The 25,000-nt window shown below is 43.8% G+C and overlaps 1 protein-coding gene across 4 annotated transcripts in view; it reads left to right on the plus strand.

Moving 5' to 3' along the window:
• triob (trio Rho guanine nucleotide exchange factor b) overlaps positions 1–25,000 on the plus strand; it is an 87,243-nt gene that overhangs the window by 43,340 nt on the left and 18,903 nt on the right. For all 4 annotated transcript variants that reach the window (XM_068596372.1, XM_068596374.1, XM_068596373.1 and 1 more), the window contains 25 exons: positions 1–66; positions 944–1,135; positions 2,765–2,934; positions 3,324–3,498; positions 8,360–8,555; positions 9,279–9,445; positions 13,912–14,031; positions 14,703–14,801; positions 14,902–14,994; positions 15,143–15,292; positions 15,369–15,483; positions 15,578–15,693; positions 16,914–17,036; positions 17,370–17,564; positions 18,337–18,452; positions 18,986–19,052; positions 19,556–19,665; positions 19,765–19,834; positions 20,072–20,161; positions 20,259–20,351; positions 20,439–20,550; positions 20,639–20,829; positions 21,756–21,857; positions 22,795–22,934; positions 23,570–23,669. The exon at positions 1–66 is cut by the window's left edge and continues 57 nt beyond it. In XM_068596372.1, the coding sequence (XP_068452473.1) occupies positions 1–66; positions 944–1,135; positions 2,765–2,934; positions 3,324–3,498; positions 8,360–8,555; positions 9,279–9,445; positions 13,912–14,031; positions 14,703–14,801; positions 14,902–14,994; positions 15,143–15,292; positions 15,369–15,483; positions 15,578–15,693; positions 16,914–17,036; positions 17,370–17,564; positions 18,337–18,452; positions 18,986–19,052; positions 19,556–19,665; positions 19,765–19,834; positions 20,072–20,161; positions 20,259–20,351; positions 20,439–20,550; positions 20,639–20,829; positions 21,756–21,857; positions 22,795–22,934; positions 23,570–23,669 (3,168 nt within the window). The remainder of the gene's footprint in view (positions 67–943; positions 1,136–2,764; positions 2,935–3,323; positions 3,499–8,359; positions 8,556–9,278; positions 9,446–13,911; positions 14,032–14,702; positions 14,802–14,901; positions 14,995–15,142; positions 15,293–15,368; positions 15,484–15,577; positions 15,694–16,913; positions 17,037–17,369; positions 17,565–18,336; positions 18,453–18,985; positions 19,053–19,555; positions 19,666–19,764; positions 19,835–20,071; positions 20,162–20,258; positions 20,352–20,438; positions 20,551–20,638; positions 20,830–21,755; positions 21,858–22,794; positions 22,935–23,569; positions 23,670–25,000) is intronic.

Genomic DNA, 25,000 nt, shown 5'->3' on the forward strand with positions numbered 1-25,000 from the left:
GGGAAGTCTCTGCACAGAGCCAGAGCTCTGCAGAAGAGACACGAAGACTTTGAGGAGGTCGCACAGGTGAGTTTCCCTCTCTGACATCACACGCAGAGAACATTAACAACGGTTATTTACAGGCCTGGAAAAGCCCTTGAAACGAATAAAACCCTAAAAGTGTGTAAATGTGTTATATTCATGTGATCATGACGTTCATTTAGTTATAAATAATGAATCTGCTTTTAAAAGAAGAGGCTCAAAATATGAGCAGCATCCATACAGGCATCTATATAAATGTTTATTCTTTTAATCAAACTATTGTCTCTCATTCATTTGTGTCATTTAAGGTTTACTGTATGCTTTGAATCCTCATTGTTAGTTTAAATACTACATTTTATCACTTTTTACTGTTTACACACACATTTCACACAATGTTTGCTCATGAAAATGTGGTTAAAAGTCATGAAAATTTCGTTTTTCTTCATGAAAATTTGGTTAAAAATTATAAAAAATCTGGTTTATAGTCATGGACATTTGATTTAAAGTCATGAAAATTTGGTTAAAGTTATGAAAACTTGGTTTAAAGTGATAAAAATGTAGTTAAAAGTCATGAAAATTAGGTTAAAAGTCATGTAAATTTGGTTTAAAGTTATGAAAACTTGGTTTAAAGTGATAAAAATGTAGTTAAAAGTCATGGAAATTTGGTTAAAAGTCATGAAAATGTAGTTAAAAGTCATGAAAATTAAGTTAAAAGTCATGTAAATTTGGTTTAAAGTTATGAAAACTTGGTTAAAAGTCATGTACATTGTGTTTAAACTCATGTAAATGTGCTGGTCAACATGTGTATGAACCTGTTTATGTCTAAAAGTTTCATTCCAGTGTGTAAAACTGTTTAAATGTTCAGAGGACAGCGCTGCTTCATGAACCATTACATCATAAGTTGCTGCGTTGCCCGTTGCAGAACACCTACACCAACGCCGACAAGCTGCTGGAGGCGGCGGAGCAGCTGGCCCAGACCGGCGAGTGCGACCCGGAGGAGATCTACCAGGCCGCCCACCAGCTGGAGGACCGCATCCAGGACTTTGTGCGGCGCGTCGAGCAGCGCAAAGTCCTGCTGGACATGTCGGTCGCCTTCCACACACACGTCAAAGAGGTGTGTGTGTGTGTGTTTGCTCTCTCAGAGATAAAGTTTACGCTACGAATAATTCATGAGGCCATATCTGAGGAGGTAGAGGTTGTTTTTTTTAAATTTTATTGATCACATCTCGCTCCTCATGAGTCAGACTTCTGGACATCAGGTCTAACAATGAGCTGCAGGTTATTACTGGGAGATAAAGACAAGACTAAAAAGCCTGCAGAGGGTTTCAAACCGTGCTTTTAATGACGTTTTCATAATAAAAAAGACATTTTTAAATATGTGCATCAGGATAATAGCGATAATAATTCTAACAATCGGTCTCTATTGTCTGTTAGATACTTTTACACGAGCGTCAAGTGAGTCACAGTCATGTCCAGTGTTTACTTGTTTTGCATGTATCATTAGAATTTTGTCAGAACACACACACACACACACACACACACACACACACACACACACACGAACAAGTAATGTCTAATATCACACATTAGGAACCTTTCGGTGCTTCACACATCTGCACCAAACATGACTAATTTTGCATAATGAGAGTGTGTGTGTGTGTGTGTGTGTGTGTGTGTGTGTGTGTGTGTGTGTGTGCGGTTCTCTTTCTTCTGTTGCGCAATCTGCCTCCCTCACTGTTAAATCTTCTTCTTCTTCTTCTTCTTATTGATCTCATTCTTCATTACCGGGGTGCTCGTCACTGCCCCGCCCCCTTTTTCAGTCCTTCCACAGCGTTGAAAGTCAGACGTTGCACATCTTTGACTGTCACGATGAACTCCTCCACGCTTGTGTGTCTCTCGCTCTGCATTTGTTAACACAAACTCACGAAGACATCAGAGCCGTGTTGTTAATGGAGCTCGTCTTCAGCGTCCATATGGACAGATCTCCCTCCTCCCATCTGTCAGCTCACGCCGGTGCAAGTCACTGTGTGTGCGTGTGTGTGTGTGTGTGTGTGTGAGAGAGCCTTACTTGTATGTGTGTGTGCTTGTACCTGCGTGTCATCCTGTGTGTGTTGTGATTCCACAGTTCACAGCAGAGACGGAGCATGAACCACGATGCAAGAGAGCGGATTCACAACCTCTTATTCATTTCTAATAATGAATATACGTGTGTGTGTGTGTGTGTGTGTGTGTGTGTGTGTGTGTGTGTGTGTGTGTGTGTGTGCACCATGCTGCAGATGACGGCTCATGCTGCATCTCCCTCCAAACACCGACAATGCACACCTCCTTTAATCTCACATGAACCTCCAGAGAGCAGCCGTGTGCGTCTGTGTCTCCTCACGTGTCATGTATGAAGCAGCGTGTGTTCCTCAAAGTGGATGCTGGTTAAAATCCCGAGGCGTAGGCTTGTTTGTGAGTCGGCAGCGTTGGTGCCCGGGTCTCTCTCCTGCCAGGGCTTTGCTCCGCTGAGCCCGTTTCAGCCACCAGATGGCTAATCTGCTCCGAAGGTGACCGTTCACAGCAGCAGCAGCAGCAGCAGCAGCAGCTCGGCGCTGCAGAGCCGCTGCTCCCCGTCGCCAACGTTCCTCACAGTCCGCTATCGATTCCTCCATCTGTGTGTATCGGCCTCTGCCTCCCTTCAGCATGTGATTGCTGTGTTACTTAACACCCCCCCCCATCTCTCCTCCTGTCGCTCTCCGCTCAGCTGTGGACGTGGTTGGAGGAGCTCCAGAAGGAGCTGCTGGACGACGTGTACGCCGAGTCGGTGGAAGCGGTGCAGGACCTCATCAAGCGCTTCGGCCAGCAGCAGCAGACCACCCTGCAGGCCACCGTCAACGTCATCAAGGAGGGGGAGGACCTCATACAGCAGCTCAGGTGAGCTTTATGAACGCACCTGCGTGAATATAAACCACACGCAGGCGCTACATCAACACTGTGCAGGAACGTTTAGAGCGACAACGCTGCCACGGCATTGAAAACAACTTTACTTCATATCAAAGATGAAGGAATGCGAAGCCCCCGTGGCTTAATTTGACATTTTGCATGTGATCGTTAGACGATCATGTAGTGTTGAGGTGATGGAGGAGGAAGTGTTTGAGCTTTTCCCCAAACAGACGATGAAAATTGGGCAAAGGAAGCGTTCGTAAATTCAGTTTTCTTTGAGTCCCGTCGCGATGTGTCGGCAAAGACTTAGAGCCCCAAACTCTGACCGCACATGCACCGTTTTGTTAACTCCTCGTGCATTTCCTCCTCTCTCTCTGCAGAGACTCGGCCATCTCGAGCAACAAGACTCCTCACAACAGCTCCATGGCGCACATCGAGAGCGTGCTGCAGCAGCTGGACGAGGCCCAGGGCCAGATGGAGGAGCTGTTCCAGGAGAGGAAGATCAAACTGGAGCTCTTCCTGCAGCTGCGCATCTTCGAGAGGGACGCCATCGACGTGAGTCAGGGCGGGAGGTGGAAGTTTGGATGCATGAGGGATTGAGTTTTTTTTTTTTTGCTGCATCCTGCAAAGTTCAGGAGGAAAAAGTGAGAGTGGAGAGATGAAGTAGAGCGGCATGTTTGAGGGTTGAGAGGCGATCTGATGGAAAAGAGCTTCACTAATGAGCATGAAAAACATCAGAGGTGTAGTAGAAGTTATGAACTCACATTCAGGAGGAAGGTGGAGGAGGGAAAGTAGAACTGGGAGTATAGCAGAGCATAAAGGTGTTCATGGTGAATCACGACAGTGGAAATGGGAAGGACGGATATAAACGTAACACACGACAGCTTCCTTGTTCTCTTCTATCGGCCTCGTAGTTTTCCTCTTAAATGCATGAAAAGATTAGTTACAAGCGACTCTGGAAACCCAAAAAACTGTCTGAGACTGAGCTGGTGGAGCGTAGAGAGAGCTCGTTCCTGGAGGATTCCTGCAGCGAGACTCTCACATGTGCTCCAATTAAAATGAAACAAAACAAAACTATTTAGTTCCACTTGACGCATCTCATCCACTGACGCTTCCTCATCCCTCATCGGCTGCATTGTATCCTCTGATTCCTCAACGTGTCGATGTGAACGCTCAGCTGCTCCTTGAAGGCGTGTTTATTATGTTGCTCGTGACGTTTAGCGCGGCGGTCCAATCAGATTTGTCGAACCGTAACATGTCGTGGGATGAATTACACTTTGGAAGAAAAGCTTTGACACATTTTTCACATTTCGCTTTTTACATTTTTTAAACTTTTTTTTATGACGAAGTGTAAGTAAAAAGCTGATTTGTGGACAGTAAGTGTGTGAACTTGTGTTTTCTGTTCACATTTCTCGTCAAAATTCTCCTGCATATCATGTTGAGGGATTAATTACAGTTTGGAAGAAAAGGCTTGAACACATTTTTCCCATTTCGCTTTTTTAAAAAAACATTTTTTTGTACTTTTTTTCACGACGAAGTGTAAGTGAAAAGCTGATTTGTGGAGATCTTACTCACATTTGTGGTTTTGAGTGAGCAACTATTGGATGAATTACCGTGAAATCTGTTGCACATATTCACGTTCCCTTCAAGATACTTTTTAAAATCTCTTTTATGATCCCTGAACTTTACAAAAAAATGGACTTGTCCAATACTTTGGCACTCAGATGTGTGTCTTGTGTCTTGTGTGATCGCACATTGAGATTCAAAAGCAAAAAGGTTGTAAAACCTTTGAAGTGAAGCTTGTCTACAGGCACAAAGGCACAAAGTCAAAATCCCAAAAGAATAAAAAAAAAAGTAAGCCTTTACTAAGAAAAGCTCAGTTTGTGTGTGTACCTGTGATTAGTTGTCTCATTTGTTGGGTGTGACAACACACAGCGTTTATATCCTGACGGAGGTTCTGGAAGTTTTTTCAGGGGGTTTGAAGTATTTCTGTCTGCATCGTGAAGTCCAAAAGAGCAGATGAGTCTGCGTGTCAAGTCAGGGAAACGCTGCTGCATCTGCTAATCTCCCATGTTGAACACTGAAGAACGCCCACACACACACACACACACACACACACACACACACACACACACACACACACACAGAGGATTAATATGACAAAGTGCTCGAGCATGAAGATGGGTGGAGGAAACATTTGGCAACACACACACACGGCGCCACTCCCTCTTGGCTTGGTGGTTTAAGGTGAGACACACACTCGTCTATGAGCTCTGTGTCAGTGCACACACACACACACACACTCACACACACACACACACACACAGGGGGAACACAACCAGCACGGTCTGGAGAGACTCGTCTCCGTTCTTTACTTTCCTCGGGTGGTGAGGGCGATGGTGTTTCTGCACAGCGACGGCGTTTTACTGAACTGCAGCAGGCGAAGGAAGCCGAGTGCGAGCGGCCGCGCGGTGAGTTTTATATTCTGCAGATATCAGACGTTAGAGACGGTTTTATTGGTTTCTGCTGGAATAAAGTGCAGGAAAATATTACTCTGTGAGCTTCTCAAGAAAGTTTTGCTTCAACGCAGAAGAAGTTTCAGCAGGTTTTATAAAGTGAAGCACTGTTTTCTACATGAACAGAGAAACGTATGGAAGCCCATTTCTGACAAAAATTTAGATAAAAAGTTATAATCATGAGATAAAAGTTAGAATTATGAGATAATAAAGTCATAATTATGAGATAATAAAGTCATAATCTTGAGATTAAAAGTCATAATTTCAATTTATCTCATAATTATGACTTTTTTTTTGTGGCTAAAATGAGCTTTCAAAGCAACATTCTCTTAAATGAATTAATATTTTTTAAAGTACCTTCTTTTTTGTGGATGCGTAACTTTAATTTGCACGTCATTACATTCACTTTATGTCGGACTGAAGAGAAACATAATTTAAAATCTTCTGCACAAATTGAAGAATTGGCAAACAAAAACTGACTTTGACTTAAATACATGAATTCATATAGAAAAATATGTCTTGTTCCTTTGGACATTCAAGGTTTCATTGACTTTGAAAGCTCACTGTTGTTGCACACACTTTAGCTTCCTCTGCGCTAACCGTAGCGATCTATTGCTAACATGCAGCACGGACCTTTGCATACTTACATTGTGCACGTCCTCTCTGCACACACACACACACACACACACACACACATGTTGCTGCGTATGATTCAGACCTCAGTGTCAGCAGGATGCAGCTCCAGTCCGGTGGAACCTCAGAGATTCATCATTTAAAACAGCTCGGCCTGAGAGCATCGAGCTCTCATAAAGATATTCTGTTTCATGTCCAGAGTCTTCTGACCATCTCGTTTCTATTTGATCTTCATCAAAGTTACAGACTCGCAAACCTCTACATTTTCCTCCTGTGTCCCACATTCAAACGTGCACTCGCTTCATCGTTGTGGACGCCTTCAGCACCAGAGAGCGGCGGGTGAACTGATGAGGAAGCTGCTGCAGAAAGCATCTCCTTTTCATTTATGCGCACAGATCAAATTTTACCGCCGTTATGAGCTGCTCACATTACTTACATGCAACTCTCACAGACGTCCAGTTGTCAGGCTACCGACACGTTTAGGACGGACTCCAGGTTCACAACATGTCCTCAAAGGAGCTGAAAATGTTGAAATCTGATCAGTTCTGTCTCTCGTGAATCATGTGATGTTCAGAGGAATGTAAATGTCCATCATTTAGGCCATGAAAATAATGAAATATTAATGATTAATGACCGGTATCTGTACGAAAAGCTCACATTATAGGTTCAGTTTATATTCAATAAAATGTCTTTTGTAGAGTCCAAGATAAAAAAAAACCTCTGCACACACACACACACACACACACACACACACACACACACACACACACACATCATCTTCTGTCCCCCAAAACCACCTTTAACAAGGAGAAACCTTCGGAAGAGCAACAAAGGAAGAACAATGGATGATGTCATGCGACCAGAAGGAACAACACATTCAATGCATATGACAGAAATAATTTGTATAATAAAGAAAAAGTTACGACTAACAGGAGCGATAGCAGCGGTAGCTCGACAGTCTGACCTTTGACTAGAAACGCTTCTCTCACTCCCAAATGAGCTCAAATCTCCCGAATGTGGCTCCTCCTTTTGTTCTCGTGTTGCTTTAGTTGAACCTTAAACACTTCCTCCAGATGTCAGGCAGTAAATTCCTTCCAGGAGAGGCGTTCCCAAACCGCACGGCGACAGAGATTATTACGTCAATCAGAAAAAACAGAACAAAGGCTGTGATAAACTACACAAAAGTGGAAGTTGTCTCCAGGTGGATTGTGAAAGTGTGGACCAGGGCGCCCTGACAGACAGGTGGACGGTGCCAGGATCAAGGTGCCCCCGGCATCGTGATTCAGTCTGCGTGGGCGGCGGGAGGCGGGCGCTGACATTCAGTCCAGCTGCTCCAGCAGTCGTCATCCTCAGAGTGAAATGTTGTGTTTTTGGTCATTAAACTGTCTGACTGGAGACGCAGGAATGATCTTAATCATAGGAGTGTGTTATGGAATGTTTTTGTTGTTGTGCTTCATGCTCTTTCTGAATCGTCTTGTTGTCTTGGTGGTTCGATAGCGGTCCCTGACTTCTGTCTCACATCATTTTATACAATATTGATCACTTCATTTGATCCTTTTTGACTGTCAAATGAAGCCAAAAAGGCATGCTGAAGTATTTTAAACTAGAAGTTGGTAGGTAGGTACTTTATTTATCCCAGTGGGGATTTTTTTTAAATAAAAAATATCAGAAAAAATTAAATTAAAAATATCAAAAATGCAAAACACTCAATATATCCAACAAAACAGTAAAGCGTAATAATTTATGAAACGTTATTCATCCCAGTGGGCTTTTTTTTTTAAATAAAAAAATATTTAAAAATAAAATATATCAGAAAAAAATGAAATAAAAATCAGAAACAAATGAAATAAAAAATATCAGAATAAAATAAAAAATATAAGAGATGCAAAATACTCAATATATACAACAAAACAGTAAAGCGTAATAATTTATGAAACGTTATTCATCCCAGTGGGCTTTTCTTTTTTTTTTAATGAAAAAATATTTTAAAAATAAAATAAAATATATCAGAAAAAAATTAAATAAAAATCAGAAACAAATGAAATAAAAAATATCAGAAAAAAATAAAATAAAAAATATAAGATATGCAAAATACTCAATATATACAACAAAACAGTAAAGCGCAATAATGTATGAAATGAAACAATAAAGAAAGTGCAAAAAAAAGATAATTAGAATGCCATTCTACTTTTTTTTACATTTGACTTAACCCTTCTCCCTCTTTCAATCTCTCCATCCCCCCCCCCCCCCCCTTCTCCTCCTCTCAGATCATCTCAGACCTGGAGTCATGGAACGAGGAACTGTCCCAGCAGACGAGTGAGTTCGACACCGAGGACCTGCCGCTGGCGGAGCAGCGGCTGCAGCACCACGCCGACAAGGCGCTCACCATGAACAACCTCACCTTCGACGTCATCCACCAGGGACAAGAGCTGCTGCAGTACGTCACCGAGGTGCAGGCGTCCGGTGAGCGACAAACAGTTATCTTTGAATATTAGTCTTTTAATCAAACTATTGTCTCTCATTCATTTGTGTCATTTGGGGTTTACTGTATGCTTTGAATCCTCATTGTTAGTTTAAATACTACATTTTATCACTTTTTACTGTTTACACACAGATTTCAGCCAATGTTTGCTCATGGACATTTAGTTTAAAGTCATGGAAATTTGGTTTAAAGTCATGAAAATTAGTTTGAAAGTCATGGAAATTTGGTTAAAAGTCATGGAAATTTGGTAAAAAATCATAAAATGTTGCTTAAAAGTCAGGGAAATTTGGTTTAAAGTCATTGAAACCCATTGGTTGACATGTGTATGAACCCTGCACACGGATGTGTTTGTGGTAGTAAAGCTACCGACAGTATTTTCTAGCGCTAGCTCTGCAGCTAGCATCACCCCTGGCCCACAATGCCGGATGGAAATGAGAGTTCAGATGAGGATGAGGATGCTGAATTTGTCAGAAAAGATTAGTGCTGAGTTGGCGTTGTTTCGTCAGCTTTCACTACATCAGCATTCCACAGTCTCCGGGGCTTCATGTTAATAAAATGTAAGCTGTTTATGCCGTCTATGTAAAAAAAAAAAAAGTGCATGAATGAAATACATATTGTATCCCTCTCTCCCTCGATTCATCACCCCTTCATCCTCTTGTCAGTGACGGTACGCGATGTGACACATGGTTGTCGTCCGTGTGCAGGTGTGGAGCTGCTGTGCGACAGGGACGTGGACATGGCCACGCGGGTCCAGGACCTGCTGGAGTTCCTCCACGAGAAGCAGCAGGAGTTGGACTTGGCGGCGGAGCAGCACAGGAGGCATCTGGAGCAGTGCGTCCAACTGAGGCACCTGCAGGCGGAAGTCAAACAGGTGAGAGAGGGAGAGAAGGAGGGAGGGAGAGAGAGAGAGAGAGAGAAAAAGACAAGAAGGGTTTAACAAGGATAAACAACGACACCAACTGTGCACGAAAATCCTCCCACACCCCTTTTAAGTCCCAGCGTGCCCCATTCAGACAATCTTTTGGCATAAAATATGTAATTTTTCCCTGTTTTTTTGACTGAAACTCCTTCCTAACAGGCCAATACTTTGTTTTATTGGGATTTTTGTAGCAGATTCTGATTCTTTAGGTCCTAATCTTTCCAAAAAGGTGTCTTATTGACCGCTACAGGAGGCATTTTGTGGAACATATCAATGTTTGTCATGAAAAATTCATGGAAATTTGTTTAAAAATCACGGAAATTTGTTTTCAAAGTCATGGAAATTTGTTTAAAAGTCATGGAAAACTGGAAAAATCTGAAATCTGGCTCATATCATGCTAGATGTTCATAGTTACAATCAAAATATCTTTTTTAAAGTATTTTTTCCCCCAAAAACTTTGCTGAACAAATACATACAATAAACACAAGTATTGGAATTAATTTTGGGGTTCATACGATGACTCATACATGGAAAAGGAGGTGTGGAGACAACATTGGTTCCTCAGTTTAGAAGCTTCTACTTACAGAGGAATCACTGCAGGAGTGAACTCACAAGTTTTCCAAGTGCACATTTTATTGATACACAAAACTGTTGCGCTAGCGTTGAGCTACTGGACGTGTCCATACAGCGCAGTGTGCAGGTGCTCGCGGACGGTTGCTCACATGTGCCGATATTTAAAAAGCACAACACATCCTCGGCTCTGTGCGGCGCCGAGGTCAAACCGACCCGTTGAAGAAGCCGCTCTGACAACGCGCCGCTGCAGCGCAGCTGTGACGACACCGCGGAGTGTGTTGAAGTGCTAAGAGGCTGCGCTGCGTTCTGTCGGTACACGACCGCGAGGAGGTGACTCATCCTGAGTCAACAAGCGCTTACCCGCCCACTTCTTTCCTCCTCCCTCTCTCTCATTCGCTGTATTTATATGTGTGTGTGTGTGTGTGTGTGTATCATGAGTCTGGCTTCGGTTGGACGCTCGGCCAAGTTTTTAAAGAATGAGGGAAATTAATTGAATTTTCAGGGCTAAAGATGACAAATTGGGCGACTAGTTTTCTTTTGTTTTCTTTTTTTCTAGCTGAATATATGAAACAGTCCTCACTTTGATAGTAAATTGATACAATTTGTTTTATTTAATAATTTGAGGTGGGAACTGGAGTCAGGCAGCCTCTTCGTGCTCAAATGCGACATTAATTTGTTTTTAAGTATAACAAAAATGGTTGTCCTCAGTCCCATAGTGAATTTACTTGGTCCTCACTTTGACATTATACAGGCGTGTGTGTGTGTGTGTGTGCGTGTGCGTGTGCGTGTGCGTGTGTGTGCGTGTATCATGAGTCTGGCTTCGGTTGGACGCTCAGCCAAGTTTTTAAAGAATGAGGGAAATTAATTGAATTTTCAGGGCTAAAGATGACAAATTGGGCGACTAGTTTTCTTTTGTTTTCTAGCTGAATGTATGAAACAGTCCTCACTTTGATAGTAAATTGATACAATTTGTTTTATTTTTTAATAATTTGAGGTGGGAACTGGAGTCAGGCAGCCTCTTTGTGCTCAAATGCGACATTTTTTTTTTTTTAAGTATAGCAAAAATGGTTGTCCTCAGTCCCATAGTGAATTAATTGGTCCTCACTTTGACGTCATACAGGCATGTGTGTGTGTGTGTGTGTGTGTGCGTGTGTGTGTGTGTGTGTATCATAAGTCTGGCTATGGGGGAATAGTTGGAGCGATACAGTTCGGTTGGATGCTCGGCCAAGTTTTTAAAGAAAGAGGGAAATTAATTATATTTTCAGGGCTAAAGATGACAAATGGGGCAACAAGTTTTCTTCTCTTTTTTTGCTGCTCTCAAAATGTATTGAACTGAATGTGTGGGAACTGGAGTCAGGCAGCCTCTTTGTGCTCAAATGCAACATTAATTTGTTTTTAAGTATAACAGAAATGGTGGTCCTCAGTCCCATAGTGAATTTACTCGGTCCTCACTTTGGTCGTCATACAGGAATGTGTGTGTGTGTGTGTCATGATTCTGGCTTTGGGGGTCTGAGTCTGAGCGATACAGTCCGGTTGGACGCTCGGCCAAGTTTCTGAAGAATGAGGGAAATTAATTGAATTTTCAGGGCTAAAGATGACAAATGGGACGACAAGTTTTCTTTTATTTTGTTGTTGTTGTTGTTCCCAAAATGTATTCAGTAGCTGAACATAATCAAAGCGAGGACAATTAGGGAGTTTTTCAATGCAGCCTTCTGATGTTTTATTATTCCCACACCTACGCCTGTTTATCACAGCCGAGCGACAAGAGGCCTCATGTTTTCAACTTGAACTCGAATGAATGAACGATTGAACAAAGCGTGTGTGTGTGTGGGGGGGGGGGGGGGGCGATGAAATTGAGACCAAAAATAACAAAACATGATACCCAGAAAACATGTCAGAAGATCCACTGCCATTGTGTTGACTGAAAGATCTGACAGCAAGATGACAGAGTGATGTCATACCATGCTGGTTATTTATATATATATATATATATATATATATATATATATATATATATATATATATATATACACTTTGAGCACCATCATAAGCTAATGTACATCTTAGATTATGGTGTAAAACACACAGCTGAACCTCCTCCACTAAATCCTGTGAGTTACTGCAGTGTCAGACTGAAGTTGGACACGACCATAATCTGGTCTTTGTGGCCAACACATTACTGCATTACACTGCTGCTGAGTTATTTATACACGGCAGAGCTTTTCAATCCCGGTCAGGTTAAGAATAGAGATTATAGATGAAGCGTGAAAGCACTGCAGGACTGTGAAGTGGCATCACTTTGATCAACTACATGTCGACAACCTGGTATGAAGCATGCACGCACTCCACGTGTCTAAAGTTGCAGCTGTTGGTCCGTGCGTTGCGTCACATGAGGTGTACACACACACACACACACACACACACACACACCACTCCAGCGAGCATACCTCATTGCACACGCAGTGAAGACGTCGGCTCTGTTCAAGAGCCCGAGTTGTGTTCCATCATCACTTTTATAGCCGAGCAGTTCAACGTCACCCACACAGCAGGTGTGGTGCTGAGTCAGAGAGAGAGAGAGAGGGAGAGAGAGAGAGAGAGGGAGAGAGAGAGAGAGGGAGAGGGAGAGACTTTGACATACTGTGTTTCAATGCCCTTTGGCCAACAAGAACTATGAGCAAACAGGATTCTGTGTGCGTCGAGGAGATCGGAGAGAAAGGTCGAAGTAAAATATGTCTTCTGTACCGTCGGTGGAGGGAAACAGGAAGTGGAGGAGTGAGGATGCAAGAGAACGAGGAGGTTACCAGGTTCAAGAAGCAATGAAACACACACACACTCACACACACACACACGTGTGTGTGAGGAGACGGATAAAAGTTTACGCACATGGAGGAAGAGGATGTTGTAGAGCCGACGGGGGAAAGGAGAAGATTCTTAAAAAGCATAGAGGACAGAGGAGATTGAGGAGATTCACTTTGTGAAGTGATTGCAAAGCACAATTGATTCACTTCTGACTAATACGCTCATGAAATGTGAATAATGCAGTGGTTCTCAAACTGTGGGGCGCGACCCTCTAGTGGGGCGCGGAGGTATTACAGGTGGGGCGCGGGGGGGAAAGGCAGATTCTTCCAAAACAAAAGAAGGGGTTTTAAGAGTCCTCTGTGGAAGCCGATTCCCGCCACACAAAAAGAAATTAGGACCAGAAAAAAAAAATTTAGGCTGCAACAGTAATTTTGACAATTGTAGTGAGTTGTCAAGTTCTCATTTCTCTCCTGGAATGAAAGTGTTTTTTGTTTTTTTCGTTGCCTTTTTTCAAGTCAACAGCAAAAACCTTTTTTTTTTTTGTCCTAAATTTTTTTTTTTTTTTTTTGGTCCTATTTTTTTTTTCTTTTTGTCCTAATTTATTTATTTATTTATTTTTCCTATTTTTTTTTTTTTGGTCCTAATTTTTGTGTGTGTGCGGGAATGGACTTCCATACGTTTCTTAATCCCACAGTGGGGGGATTATTCTCTGCATGTCACCATCTTTAGTAATGAAGCAGCTTTGTGCTGCTGTGAAGCTCTGGGGCTTCAGTGCCTTGCTCAAGGACACTTCAACATAAAACTACGCGGAGAAAACAGGAATCCAACCGGCGTCCTTGTTCATCTTTTAGACAAATATGAGTTATTTTTTGCACATATAAAATTTATTTGCATCGTTTTAACAAAGTGAGTGCACGTTATTAGTTTTTGTCAGATGGAGCGATCTGGGCTGAACATTTTGCTTCCTCCAAAGTGGAGACAAACAGTTTGAGCACCGCTGCATGCATGACACACACGTCTGTGTTTGTGTGTGTTTCGTATCTCAGGTCCTGGGTTGGATCCGTAACGGGGAGTCCATGCTGAACGCCGGCCTCATCACGGCCAGCTCCTTACACGAAGCCGAGCAGCTGCAGAAGGAACACGAACAATTCCAACATGCCATAGAGGTAAAAACACCAAATGCAATGTGTTTAAAATGACCCTCTGCTTGCTCTCTCTTCTTGGGGCCTGCACCCGTCTTCACCTCATCTTTTACCGCTTCTTCATCTCCTTTAATCCTTCAACATTTTGCCTTTTTCAGCTCCACCTCCTCTCCTCTCTCACACACAAAATGGAATTATAAACGACGAATATCTCGACCTCTCGCTTCTCTCTCTTTACTACTGATTATGCAGGGTGCATTTCCTTTGAACCCCTCTTCATGCCTGGCTCATTTAATGCAGGCCTGTACCTGACCTACTTCTACAGAGCTCACACACACACACACACACACACAGACACACACACACACACACAGATGCATGCTAGGAAGAAAGCTACGTTAATTTGAGACTTGAATGTTAACACTGAAGCCTGCAAAGTGTCCGTGTGGTGAGAGAGGAACAAAGTGATGCGTGAACGTCGTCCTCGACTCTGCAGGAGCCGCAGACGTCACCAAAGGTGGCAGGAAGCCGCTTCGTGCTTCCTTAACCACTTTCCCTTTTCCTTTCCTACAATCAGATCCTCTCTTAGGTGCGGCCGCGCTTTCAAAGCGATCGCATAGATCATAAAGAAATCCGTGTAACTTTCTGAATTTCATTCTTTATTATTTTCATCCCGTCCTTCTCCCCGCATGAAGAAAACCCATCAGAGTGCGCTGCAGGTGCAGCAGAAGGCCGAGGCGCTGCTGCAGGCCAACCACTACGACATGGATATGATCAGAGACTGTGCTGAGAAGGTACGGCTCGCTCACGCTCGCGTGCATCTCCTGAAAAACACAAAGGAAACCACAACCAGGAAAAGTGAGCTGTGTTGGTTTGTCTGGTTTTGACTCCCAGGTGGCCGACCACTGGCAGCAGCTGATGCTGAAGATGGAGGACCGACTCAAGCTGGTGAACGCGTCCGTGGCCTTCTACAAGACCTCTGAGCAGGTGTGTGTGAAGCTTGAGCTGCACTCGACAGACGTGGAGCGTTCAGGACCTGCAGGTTTCTCCGGTTGCGTTGAAGTCTGCAGCAGGAGAAGGCCGGTTGCCGGTTGCCGGTTGACGGTTTGCATGGACGCTGTCGTCTGTGTTTCAGGTCTGCAGTGTGCTGGAGAGCCTGGAGCAGGAGTACAAGCGAGAGGAGGACTGGTGCGGCGGGGCGGACAAACTGGGCCCGAACAGCGAGTCGGACCACGTGACGCCCATGATCAGCAAACACCTGGAGCAGAAAGAGGCCTTCCTCAAGGTGACGGGGGGGAGAATTCATTCTCCTTGTTTTATGAGTGGAAGAGGTGGAACTGACCCTGCGTTGTCGCTCTCAGGCCTGCACGCTGGCCCGGCGCAACGCCGACGTCTTCTTGAAGTACCTGCACAGGAACAGCGTCAACATGCCCGGCATGCTGTCCCACGTCAAAGCGCCAGAGACTCAGGTCAAGAGTAAGTAGGTCAATAATCCAAAGGTTCTAAAACTGCTTCACAGGGATTATAAACTCAAGGTGTTCAATATTTTCCCGCTGTGACGCGTCGTCAGATATCTTGAACGAGCTGCTGCAGAGAGAGAACCGAGTGCTCCACTTCTGGACCATGAGGAAGCGCCGGCTGGACCAGTGCCAGCAATACGTGGTGTTTGAACGCAGCGCCAAACAGGTGTGTGTGTGTGTCCTTCTGATGGCGTGTGTGTGTGCATTTGCGAGTACAATATGGAGAGGAGGCTGAGCAGATTGCTAGATTGTGTCATCCTCCCTGTCAGATGATCGGCGTCTGTTTGTCGACTGGATTCAGCTGCAGCTTCCATCTGGATTCGTCTGTTTTTCTCAGTAATGATACGTTTCAGTTGCACTCGACGGGTTGAACGCTGGCAGACATTCGCAACAGCGACGCTCCTAAAGACAGCTTTCAAAAGTACACGGCCTGTAAATAGAAACAGAGCGTTGACAAACACTTATTTCAGCTGTGAGCCAGGATGACAGGTCCCAAGAAACTGCAAGACGGACAGAGTTTGTGTGTTTGAGCTGACGTTTAAACGTTTAAAAAGCTGGAAACTCTTTATTCTGCAGGTCGGACTCGGTGGCGGTGATGCTCTCCGCTCTGCTCTTCCTCCGTTTAAAACACAGACGCGTTGCTCCACCTTGTGGCGTTCAGGTTTAGCGCAGCGGCGACTCATCCATGACGTCATCTGATTTTATAGGATGTTTTCTAGGACATGGTTTATTCTGGGTTTTATCCCCGTGGCCCAAATGAAACTTTCTGGTCTCACAGTTTGACTTTGACCAGCTGTGCTGCTTATGAAGCGCAGGGAAAAATAATAATAATATAATAATAATAATATAGCGCTTTTCTAGATGGGCTTCTTGAAGAGGGTCGTCCTAATAACTGCATCTCATATAAGTTGTATTTATAATAATAAGGGATGAATAGAGTGAGTAAAATGAGAATCTACAACCAAAAAGTTGCATCAAATCTAGAACGATTGTAATTTGTGTTTTTGGCTCCACAAAAAAAAAACAGGAAAAAATCCTTTTTTGACAAATGAAAAACAAAATAATTACAAAAAGCAACTTTAGACAATTAATTCTACAACTAAAGCATAACAGATGAAACAAACAATTGCAATAAAATGAAGAGTTAGCTTAGACAGAGGTCTTCTAGAAGTGTAAATGTCACATTTTCTAATCCTGTATGAGCATGAATGTGATGCTGGTGACATCTTGAAGGTAAACTGTACACATCAAGCCCTAATAATCCAGATAAAAGCGAGATTAAGCATAAAAACGACCGCTTGACTTTGAGTTTTAAGCGTCTTCAGCTGCAGGATAGAAGTCCCTGCCGTGTGAATGTGCTCTCTCCTGATTGGTCGTCGTCCTCAGGCTCTGGAGTGGATCCACGACACCGGAGAGTTTTACCTGTCCACACACACATCGACCGGCTCCAGCATCCACCACACACAGGAGCTGCTGAAAGAGCACGAGGACTTCCAGATTACAGCAAAGGTGTGTGTGTGTGTGTGTTAATAGAAAGGTGTGAGGGATAGAAACTTGTGTATGTGTGTGTGTGTGTGGGGGCTCTTTGCTGTGTTGTGTGTTTGTGTTCACAGCCCTGCTCTCTCCCATGAGGCCTCATTCCCAGAGCAGTGTATTGTCACTGTTATTGTGTTAGCGATCACGCTATTGTGTGCATGAAGCAACACACTGATTCCTCTCTCTCTCTCTCTCTCTCTCTCTCTCTCTCTCGCTCTCTCTCTCTCTCGCTCTCTCTCTCTTACATCTACCTTTCCTCCACCTCTCTCCCCCCCTCCCCTCCCCTAAATGTCTCTCTATTGACAGCAAACCAAAGAGCGGGTGAAGCTGTTGATCCAGCTGGCCGATGGGTTTTGTGACAAGGGCCACGCCCACGCCCTGGAGATAAAGAAATGGGTGTCCTCGGTGGACAAGCGCTACAGGGACTTCTCTCTCCGCATGGACAAATACCGAACCTGCCTGGAATCGGCCCTCGGCATTTCATCCGACTCCAACAAGGCCGTGAGTACACACACGTTGATGAAACGGCTCGAACGCCTACTGCTCTTCATGCTGAAACCTTTGGTGTTGATGCTGGATAAGCGATGAATCCGTTGATAGAGTTCATGTCCGGCACAGGTTTTAGTGATAGAGGATATAATCTGGTCCTGCAGCTTTGCTAGTGTGAGATTTAACCCTTTGAAAACCAATTTTGGCTCCATTTGACCTCTTTTTCCCTGTTTGAGTCATCGCAGGAACCCCAAATTGATTCCATTGTATGTGTGTAAGATATTTTGATGGTAACTATGAACATCCAGCATGATATGAGCCAGATTCCTCAAAAAAGCCTCCTGGAGCGTCAATAAGACACCTTTATGGAAAGATTATGACCTAAAGAATCAGAATCTGCAACAAAAATCACAATAAAACAAAGTCTTGTCCTGTTAGGAAGTAGTTTCAGTCAGAAAACTGTGTCGTTTGGTTAAAAAATGGAAAAATATGACGTATTTTATGCCAAAAGATTGTCTGAATGGGGCATGCTGGGACTTAAAATTGTCATACTACCCCCTGGCTTTACTTTTATTGTAGTTTCATTGTATTTTAAAGAGTGGGACCAGGTGGTCAGATGCAGATAGATGTTGGAGGCCGTTAAATGTCACCATCACTCGTGTCCCCCGTCTTTTTTTTTTTTTTTTAATGAACTGGCGCTAAGAGAAAGCAGATACGTCGCACATCGTTGTGTTGAGCGGTGAATCACCACCAACGCGCTTGTTGTGTGTTTTCCCTTCTTCAGAGCAAAGAGCTCCAACTGGACATCATCCCAGCCAGCGCCCCGGGGTCAGAGGTCAAGTTGAGGGACGCCGCCCACGAGCTCAACGAGGAGAAGAGGAAGTCGGCGAGGAGGAAAGAGTGAGTGCGAGTGCACAGACTTCACCCGATGGGTTTCCTACGCTCGGCCTGGAACAACGCCCGCATGAATAATTCAGTAATTCCTCGCAAACATATGAAAACACGTCCAATTTACATGTTAGAGCGGCAGCCATGAGCACATCGTAGCACAGGCGTAAATCTTTGCCTTTAATGAAGTGTAAAAAACAAACAGAGGAGGATATTCATGCTGCACATGACAGGAGGAGGAGCAGCAAAGTGCCTTTCAGGAGCATTTGTCACCAAAACGCGAGTATTTTAAATATATTTGTGGGTTTATATGGTTCATAGGGGAAACTTTATAAAGGACAGACACGACGTGACAGTAATGTATGTTAAGAAGCTACAAGGGAGTCGCGATGCATCCACATGCAGCGACAAGCAGCCGTTTCAGAGGATGTAGAAGCAGTAAAGTGATTTAAAGTTGAAACTTCTCCCCGCGAGTTGTTTTCATGTCTGTTCGGTGACCTGCAGAGCAGCAGCTGAAGCTGTTCATCACCTGTGTGTCCTTGCAGGTTCATCATGGCGGAGCTGATTCAAACAGAGAAAACCTACGTCAGAGACCTGCGGGAGTGTACGGATGTAAGTGTGTGTTGTTGTTGTGTTAAAGCTGATATTGCATCAGCACATCATTTGAAAGTGGTTAAATTTTCCAATTAATTCTACTTTTTTTAATCTTTTTAATTAATACATCTTACTACATTTTTAATTAACTGTAGTTGTGTTAACAGTTTTTTAGTCAACTGTAACTATTATTGGATTTTTATCATTTATTTTTTGGCTCATATCTTATTAATTCTAACTGCTTGATCTTATCTTTCTTAAATTATGCATTAAACTTTATGTTCAGGATCATGTGTGTGTCTGTTGCATGTTTTAAATCGGGTTTTAACTTCACACTTTGCAATATGCTGCAACATGTTTGTGTTTGTAACTTGTTTACAGCCACAAACATTGTTTTCCACAAAATACAAAAGTGATTCATTTGAATATAAAATGTGACGATCAGATGCTGTCACATCAAACCAGTGCAGGTGTGAGGTATTTCATTAATTCTCAATGTGTGTGTGTGTGTGTGTGTGCAGACGTACCTGTGGGAGATGACCAGTGGTGTGGAGGAGATCCCTCCTGGTATTGTCAACAAGGAACACATCATCTTTGGGAACATGCAGGACCTCTACGAGTTTCATCACAAGTCAGTAAAGCTGTGGTTAACTTGGTTTAAAGATTACAAAGTTTTTCTCAAAATATACAGAATGGTTTTCCTCCTTCAAGTCTTTCTTTCTCTGTCCAGCATCTTCCTGAAGGAGTTGGAGAAGTACGAGCAGCTCCCGGAGGATGTCGGCCATTGTTTTGTGACTTGGGTGAGAAGATCTCCACGTTTCATGTTTCAGTTTGTCTTTGTGTTCCTCGTTATCGAGCAGCTTATTCTACCTTTACCACGCAAAACAATTGCTGAATTCGAACCATTAAAGTGTTAATTTGTTTCCTATATGACTAGATCTATACAACAAAACATGTACAGTACACTTGCACGGTGGAGTACGTCACTTTTTGGGACGTCGTGAGTGAAGAACTGGTGTTTTTTCTCCTGCCTGTAGGCTGATAAGTTCCAGATGTATGTGAACTACTGTAAGAACAAGCCCGACTCCACTCAGCTCATCCTGGAACATGCTGGACCCTACTTTGATGTGAGTGACTACCAGTGTTGCTTGGTGTACAATGAGTACTGCTCTTACAGATGGAGTTAAGTAAGACGTGTGTCTGTTTCCTTTGTTCGATTTGCAGGAAATCCAGCAAAGACATCGCCTGGCCAACTCCATCTCCTCTTACCTCATCAAACCAGTCCAGAGAATCACTAAATACCAGCTTCTTCTCAAGGTACAGCCAACAAATCAACAGCTTAATCCATCACAGATATCATGGATATTGGTATAAATGTCATGATGCGCATGTCTCTGTTCGTAGGAGTTGCTGACGTGCTGTGAGGAGGGTAAAGGTGAGATAAAGGACGGGCTGGAAGTCATGCTCAGTGTCCCCAAGAGAGCCAATGATGCCATGCACCTCTCTATGCTGGATGGTAGGTACACACACTCTCTCTCAGCACACGTCTCCGCTTTGCAGCAGCGAAGTAGCTTCACTCGGCTGCCTCTTCCTCGCTCCCTCAGGGTTCGATGGGAACATCGACTCCCAGGGCGAGTTGATCCTGCAGGAGTCCTTCCAGGTGTGGGATCCCAAGACTCTGATCCGGAAGGGTCGCGACCGACACCTGTTCCTGTTTGAGATGTCCCTGGTCTTCAGCAAAGAAGTCAAAGACTCCAACGGGCGCAGCAAGTACCTGTTCAAGAGCAAGCTCTTTGTGAGTAGAGTACCGCCTGATCCCACTCTACTGTCTCTACTCGCTACGATAGTGGAGGAATCAGTTGAGACGTGCTGGAAAGGTCTGGTTACGAGCCGCTACTAGCTTCGACGGGTGTCTCTCGCTGTAGCAAGCTAGCGGTGCTGCTAGCTCCCCGCTGTACTAAGCTAGTACTGCTGCTAGCTCCTCGCTGTACTAAGCTAGTGCTGCTGCTAGCTCCCCGCTGTACTAAGCTAGTGCTGCTGCTAGCTCCCCGCTGTAGCAAGCTAGTGCTGCTGCTAGCTCCTCGCTGTAGCAAGCTAGTGCTGCTGCTAGCTCCTCGCTGTAGCAAGCTAGGCTGGCTACAGCGTGAAGCTAGCGGAGACACCCAGTGAAGGTAGTAGCGGCTTGTAACCAGACTTTTGCGGTGCTGTGAAACCTACCGTCACATGATCATAATACACACCAGTGTGGAGTGATGACAGCGTGTGTTATCAGACGCTTCCGTAGGACAGATGAGGTTTGAGTCAAATGTGTAAATGTATAAATTAAATCTTCACCCAACACATCATGTATCACATGGAAACTTATTTCCGCCACACACAAAAAAAAAAATTCGGACCCAAAAAAAAAAAAAAATATTAAGACCAAAAAAAAAAAAGAATTGGGACAATAAAAACTGAAAAAATGTATCGACTTTTTTTTTTTTTTTGCCTTTTTTTTGTTGACTTGAAAAAAATTGCTTTGATGTTTTTTTTTTATTTTCGTCAACAATTTTTTTTTTTATTTACTTTTTTTTTCAATTTATTTATTTGTCCTATTTTTTATTTTTTTTATCCTAATATTTTTTTTTTTTTCTGGTCCTAATTTTTTTTGGGGGGTGTGTGGCGAAAATGGGCTTCCGTAAGTATCACGTAAATTTGCTGACATCTTATTCATCCCCTCAGACGTCCGAGCTGGGCGTGACGGAGCATGTGGAGGGAGACGCTTGTAAGTTCGCTCTGTGGATGGGCAGAACCCCGACGTCCGACAACAAGATCGTCCTCAAGGTATTTTCAAGATGGGGATTTTGGTGGAGATGTTTTGGTCACTGCATTCATATCCTCATCAACAGTACTTAGAGACAACAACACATTTAAAAAATCATCCTAAAAGCTATTCAATAAAACTATTTTTGCTTCCTAAGGAGCTTTAGTTCAGTTTCAATTGCTCTTCTGCAGAAGAGGCCGAGTTGTTCATGCATGAAGAAGAAGAGTCAGTCCGTGTCCGTCCTCCACCCTCACTATAGCCCAGAAAGTTCCCTCTTCCCTGCAGGGGGGTGGAGTGTTGCTTCATGCACTCTTCACACAGCAGCGTTAGCATAGCAGCCGATGGGTCATGATCCAAACTCACAAGCAACTTGGTAGTTCTCGCTCGGTGATTCATAAGCAATGTTTTATGCAGACGTCGACGTGTTGCTTTTGGAGACCGACGGAGAGAAATGCAACAACTTGCGGATGCCAGTGTGTGTGTGTGTGTGTTATGATGTGTGACTGTGTTTGTGTGTTGTGTAACGCGGTGCAGCAGCAGCAGCAGCAGCAGCAGCAGCAGCAGCAGCAGCAGCAGCAGCAGCAGCCTTGGTGCTGCTTGGTTGCTAGGTGAAGGTGAAAAGCGGAGACGCAGACGAGCGTTGCGTTGCATCGGTGACGTAAATGAGCAATCAGCGCCTCTCTGTGTGGAACCCGGAGTGAAGTACATGCAGTTGTCGCCGTTTCACAAAGCGTCTGACCCGTGACGTGTGACTCAAGAGGAAGATAGCGGGATCAAAGCACTCGTGCATTCATTAAGGCCGAGTGAGCAGGCAGCAGCTTTTATTGTGTGTCTGTTGCCGTTTCATATGAAAACACACTGATGTGAAAGACCCGCCTGCCCTGCAGACATGACGCCTGTACGTACCAGAACCTGCAAAGCTAACCTTTGCTAACGCGACCCTGTCTGGTATCGCAGGCGTCCAGCATTGAGAACAAGCAGGACTGGATCAAACACATCCGGGAGGTCATCCAGGAGCGAACTGTGCACCTGCGTGGAGCTCTGAAGGAGCCCATCCACATCCCCAAAGCCACCACGGCCAAGCACAAAGGCAGACGGTGAGCGATATATGTTTGTTTGATTTTTGTTTTGTTTTTTTTAGCAATTTTTTTAGAGCAAATTTGAGTTCTGAGAGCGTTTTTTTTTTTTTTTTTTGGGAATATTTTTTAGAGCGTTTCTTTAGAGAAAATTTGAGTTCTGGCAGCGTTTTAAAAAAAATAAATTTCGAGCAATCTTTTTTTGATTTTTTTTTTTTTTTAGTGCTATTTTTTTCAGCGTTTTTTTTAGAGCAAATTTGAGTTCTGAATTATTATTATTTTTTTAAATTTAGCACATTTTTTTTTTACAGGTTTTTTTTCAAGCAAATTCTTCTGAAAGCTTTTTTTTTATTTTCGAATTTCCTTTTTTTTTGACCGTTTTTTTTTGGAGCAAATTTTCGGGTTAGGGTTAGCTTTTGAAAAAAATAAAAATTCCGAGTAATCTTTTTTTTTGGAGCGTTTTTTTTTAGTTTTTTTTTTTTAGATCAATTTTTTTGGGTGTTTTTTTTTTTTTTAGCAAATTTGAGTTCTGAGAGCGTTTTTTTTTTTTTTTTTCGAACATTTTATTTATTTTTGGGGGGTTTTTTTAGAGCAAATTTGTGGATTAATAGAATAGAAAAAGACTGAATGGCTGTAATGATGTCGTCCGCCTGCAGGGACGGAGAGGAGCTGGACAGCCAGGGAGACGCCAGCAGCCAACCGGATACCATCTCCATCGCCTCGCGGACATCCCAGAACACACTGGACAGCGATAAGGTTCGACTACACACACACACACACACACACACACACACACACACACACACACACACAATATCCCTCTTCATCCTCAAAACGTAGTAGGAAGCACTTTAGTGACACAACAAAAATAGACTCTTTTTTAAAAATTTAATTTTTCATTTTCCCTGCACATGCTCCCCGCTAGCTGCTGCTAGCAACTAAGCTACTTCAGTCAGTATGGAGCTAATCTGTCGCTCGCTATCGGGTCCATCATGTCGCGCCATCACACACTGGGAGCTGCAACCCGACTCGTTGCAGGCAACTCTCCTCGAGTTGCTTCCTGTGAAAGTGTTTGATTGTGTTAGGAGGAAGAAACAGTCCATCTGTCAGGCCTTTAAAGCAGCGTGTGTGTGTGTGTGTGTGTGTGTGTGTGTGTGTGTGTGTGTGTGTGTGTGTGTGTGTACGTGTGTACGTGTGTTTGTGTGTGTGTACGTGTGGGACAGTCGGTTGTGGTTATATCTGGTAATAGCACCACAGAAGGCTTGTCCTCCTACGCTCAGTATGAGCAACTGTAAAGCCAACACACACACACACACACACACACACACACACACACACACACCCGTGTGTGTTTTGTGTTCCCTATTGCTGCGGTTTCCCCGCTTGTGTCAACATTAATTAAATAGTCATTGTTCAGTTAAGGGCATACGCTCAAGCATAAACATTCAAAAACACACAATAACACGTCTACATGTTGCATCTCTTGAACGCTTCCCTGTGAGGCCGTGCATTCAAGAGGCAGTGACAGCGGTGTGTGTGTGTGTGTGTGTGTGTGTGTGTGTGTGTGTGTGTCTTTGCTTGAGTGAGTGACTTGTGTGCCGGCAGCTTCAGCCTCCCCCGCTCTCCTCTCAGAGGAAGCTGGTCTGTGTGCCAGACAGCGGAGCTTTACGTCCTCGCTGGCGATCGTACATTAAACGTGTAAATATATAAATATATATACGGGGTAAAATATTCAGCGGTTTTCTCTTCTAATGTTTTTCGGTTGAGCTCCACTAGAGATGAGGATGGATTAACTGCTGCGGAGAGGAAGCCACGCGTCAGGGAATCGTTTAAGCGGAGTGCTGTTGACCGTCACGGTGGATTGCTGCAACTTCTTCTGACCTCGGGATGTTTTAATGGATCAGGATTGCGAAATTACATAAAAAAATTGAATCCCTCGCCCTGTTTTCCAGCTCACGCTTTACCCAGAGAGCAAGTTCTCGTTGGGATCGAGCACATTTAGAGGCTCGCTGTCGATCTCGGGCGCTGCAGAGGCTTCTTTCTGTTTGGGTTTGTTGGGAATGAGGGAGTGGAGAGCGATGGAGCGG

Source organism: Clinocottus analis, unplaced genomic scaffold, assembly GCF_023055335.1.
Source record: "Clinocottus analis isolate CAN_PGR_092001 unplaced genomic scaffold, fCliAna1.0.p SCAF_36, whole genome shotgun sequence".
Taxonomy (NCBI): Eukaryota; Metazoa; Chordata; class Actinopteri; order Perciformes; family Cottidae; genus Clinocottus; species Clinocottus analis.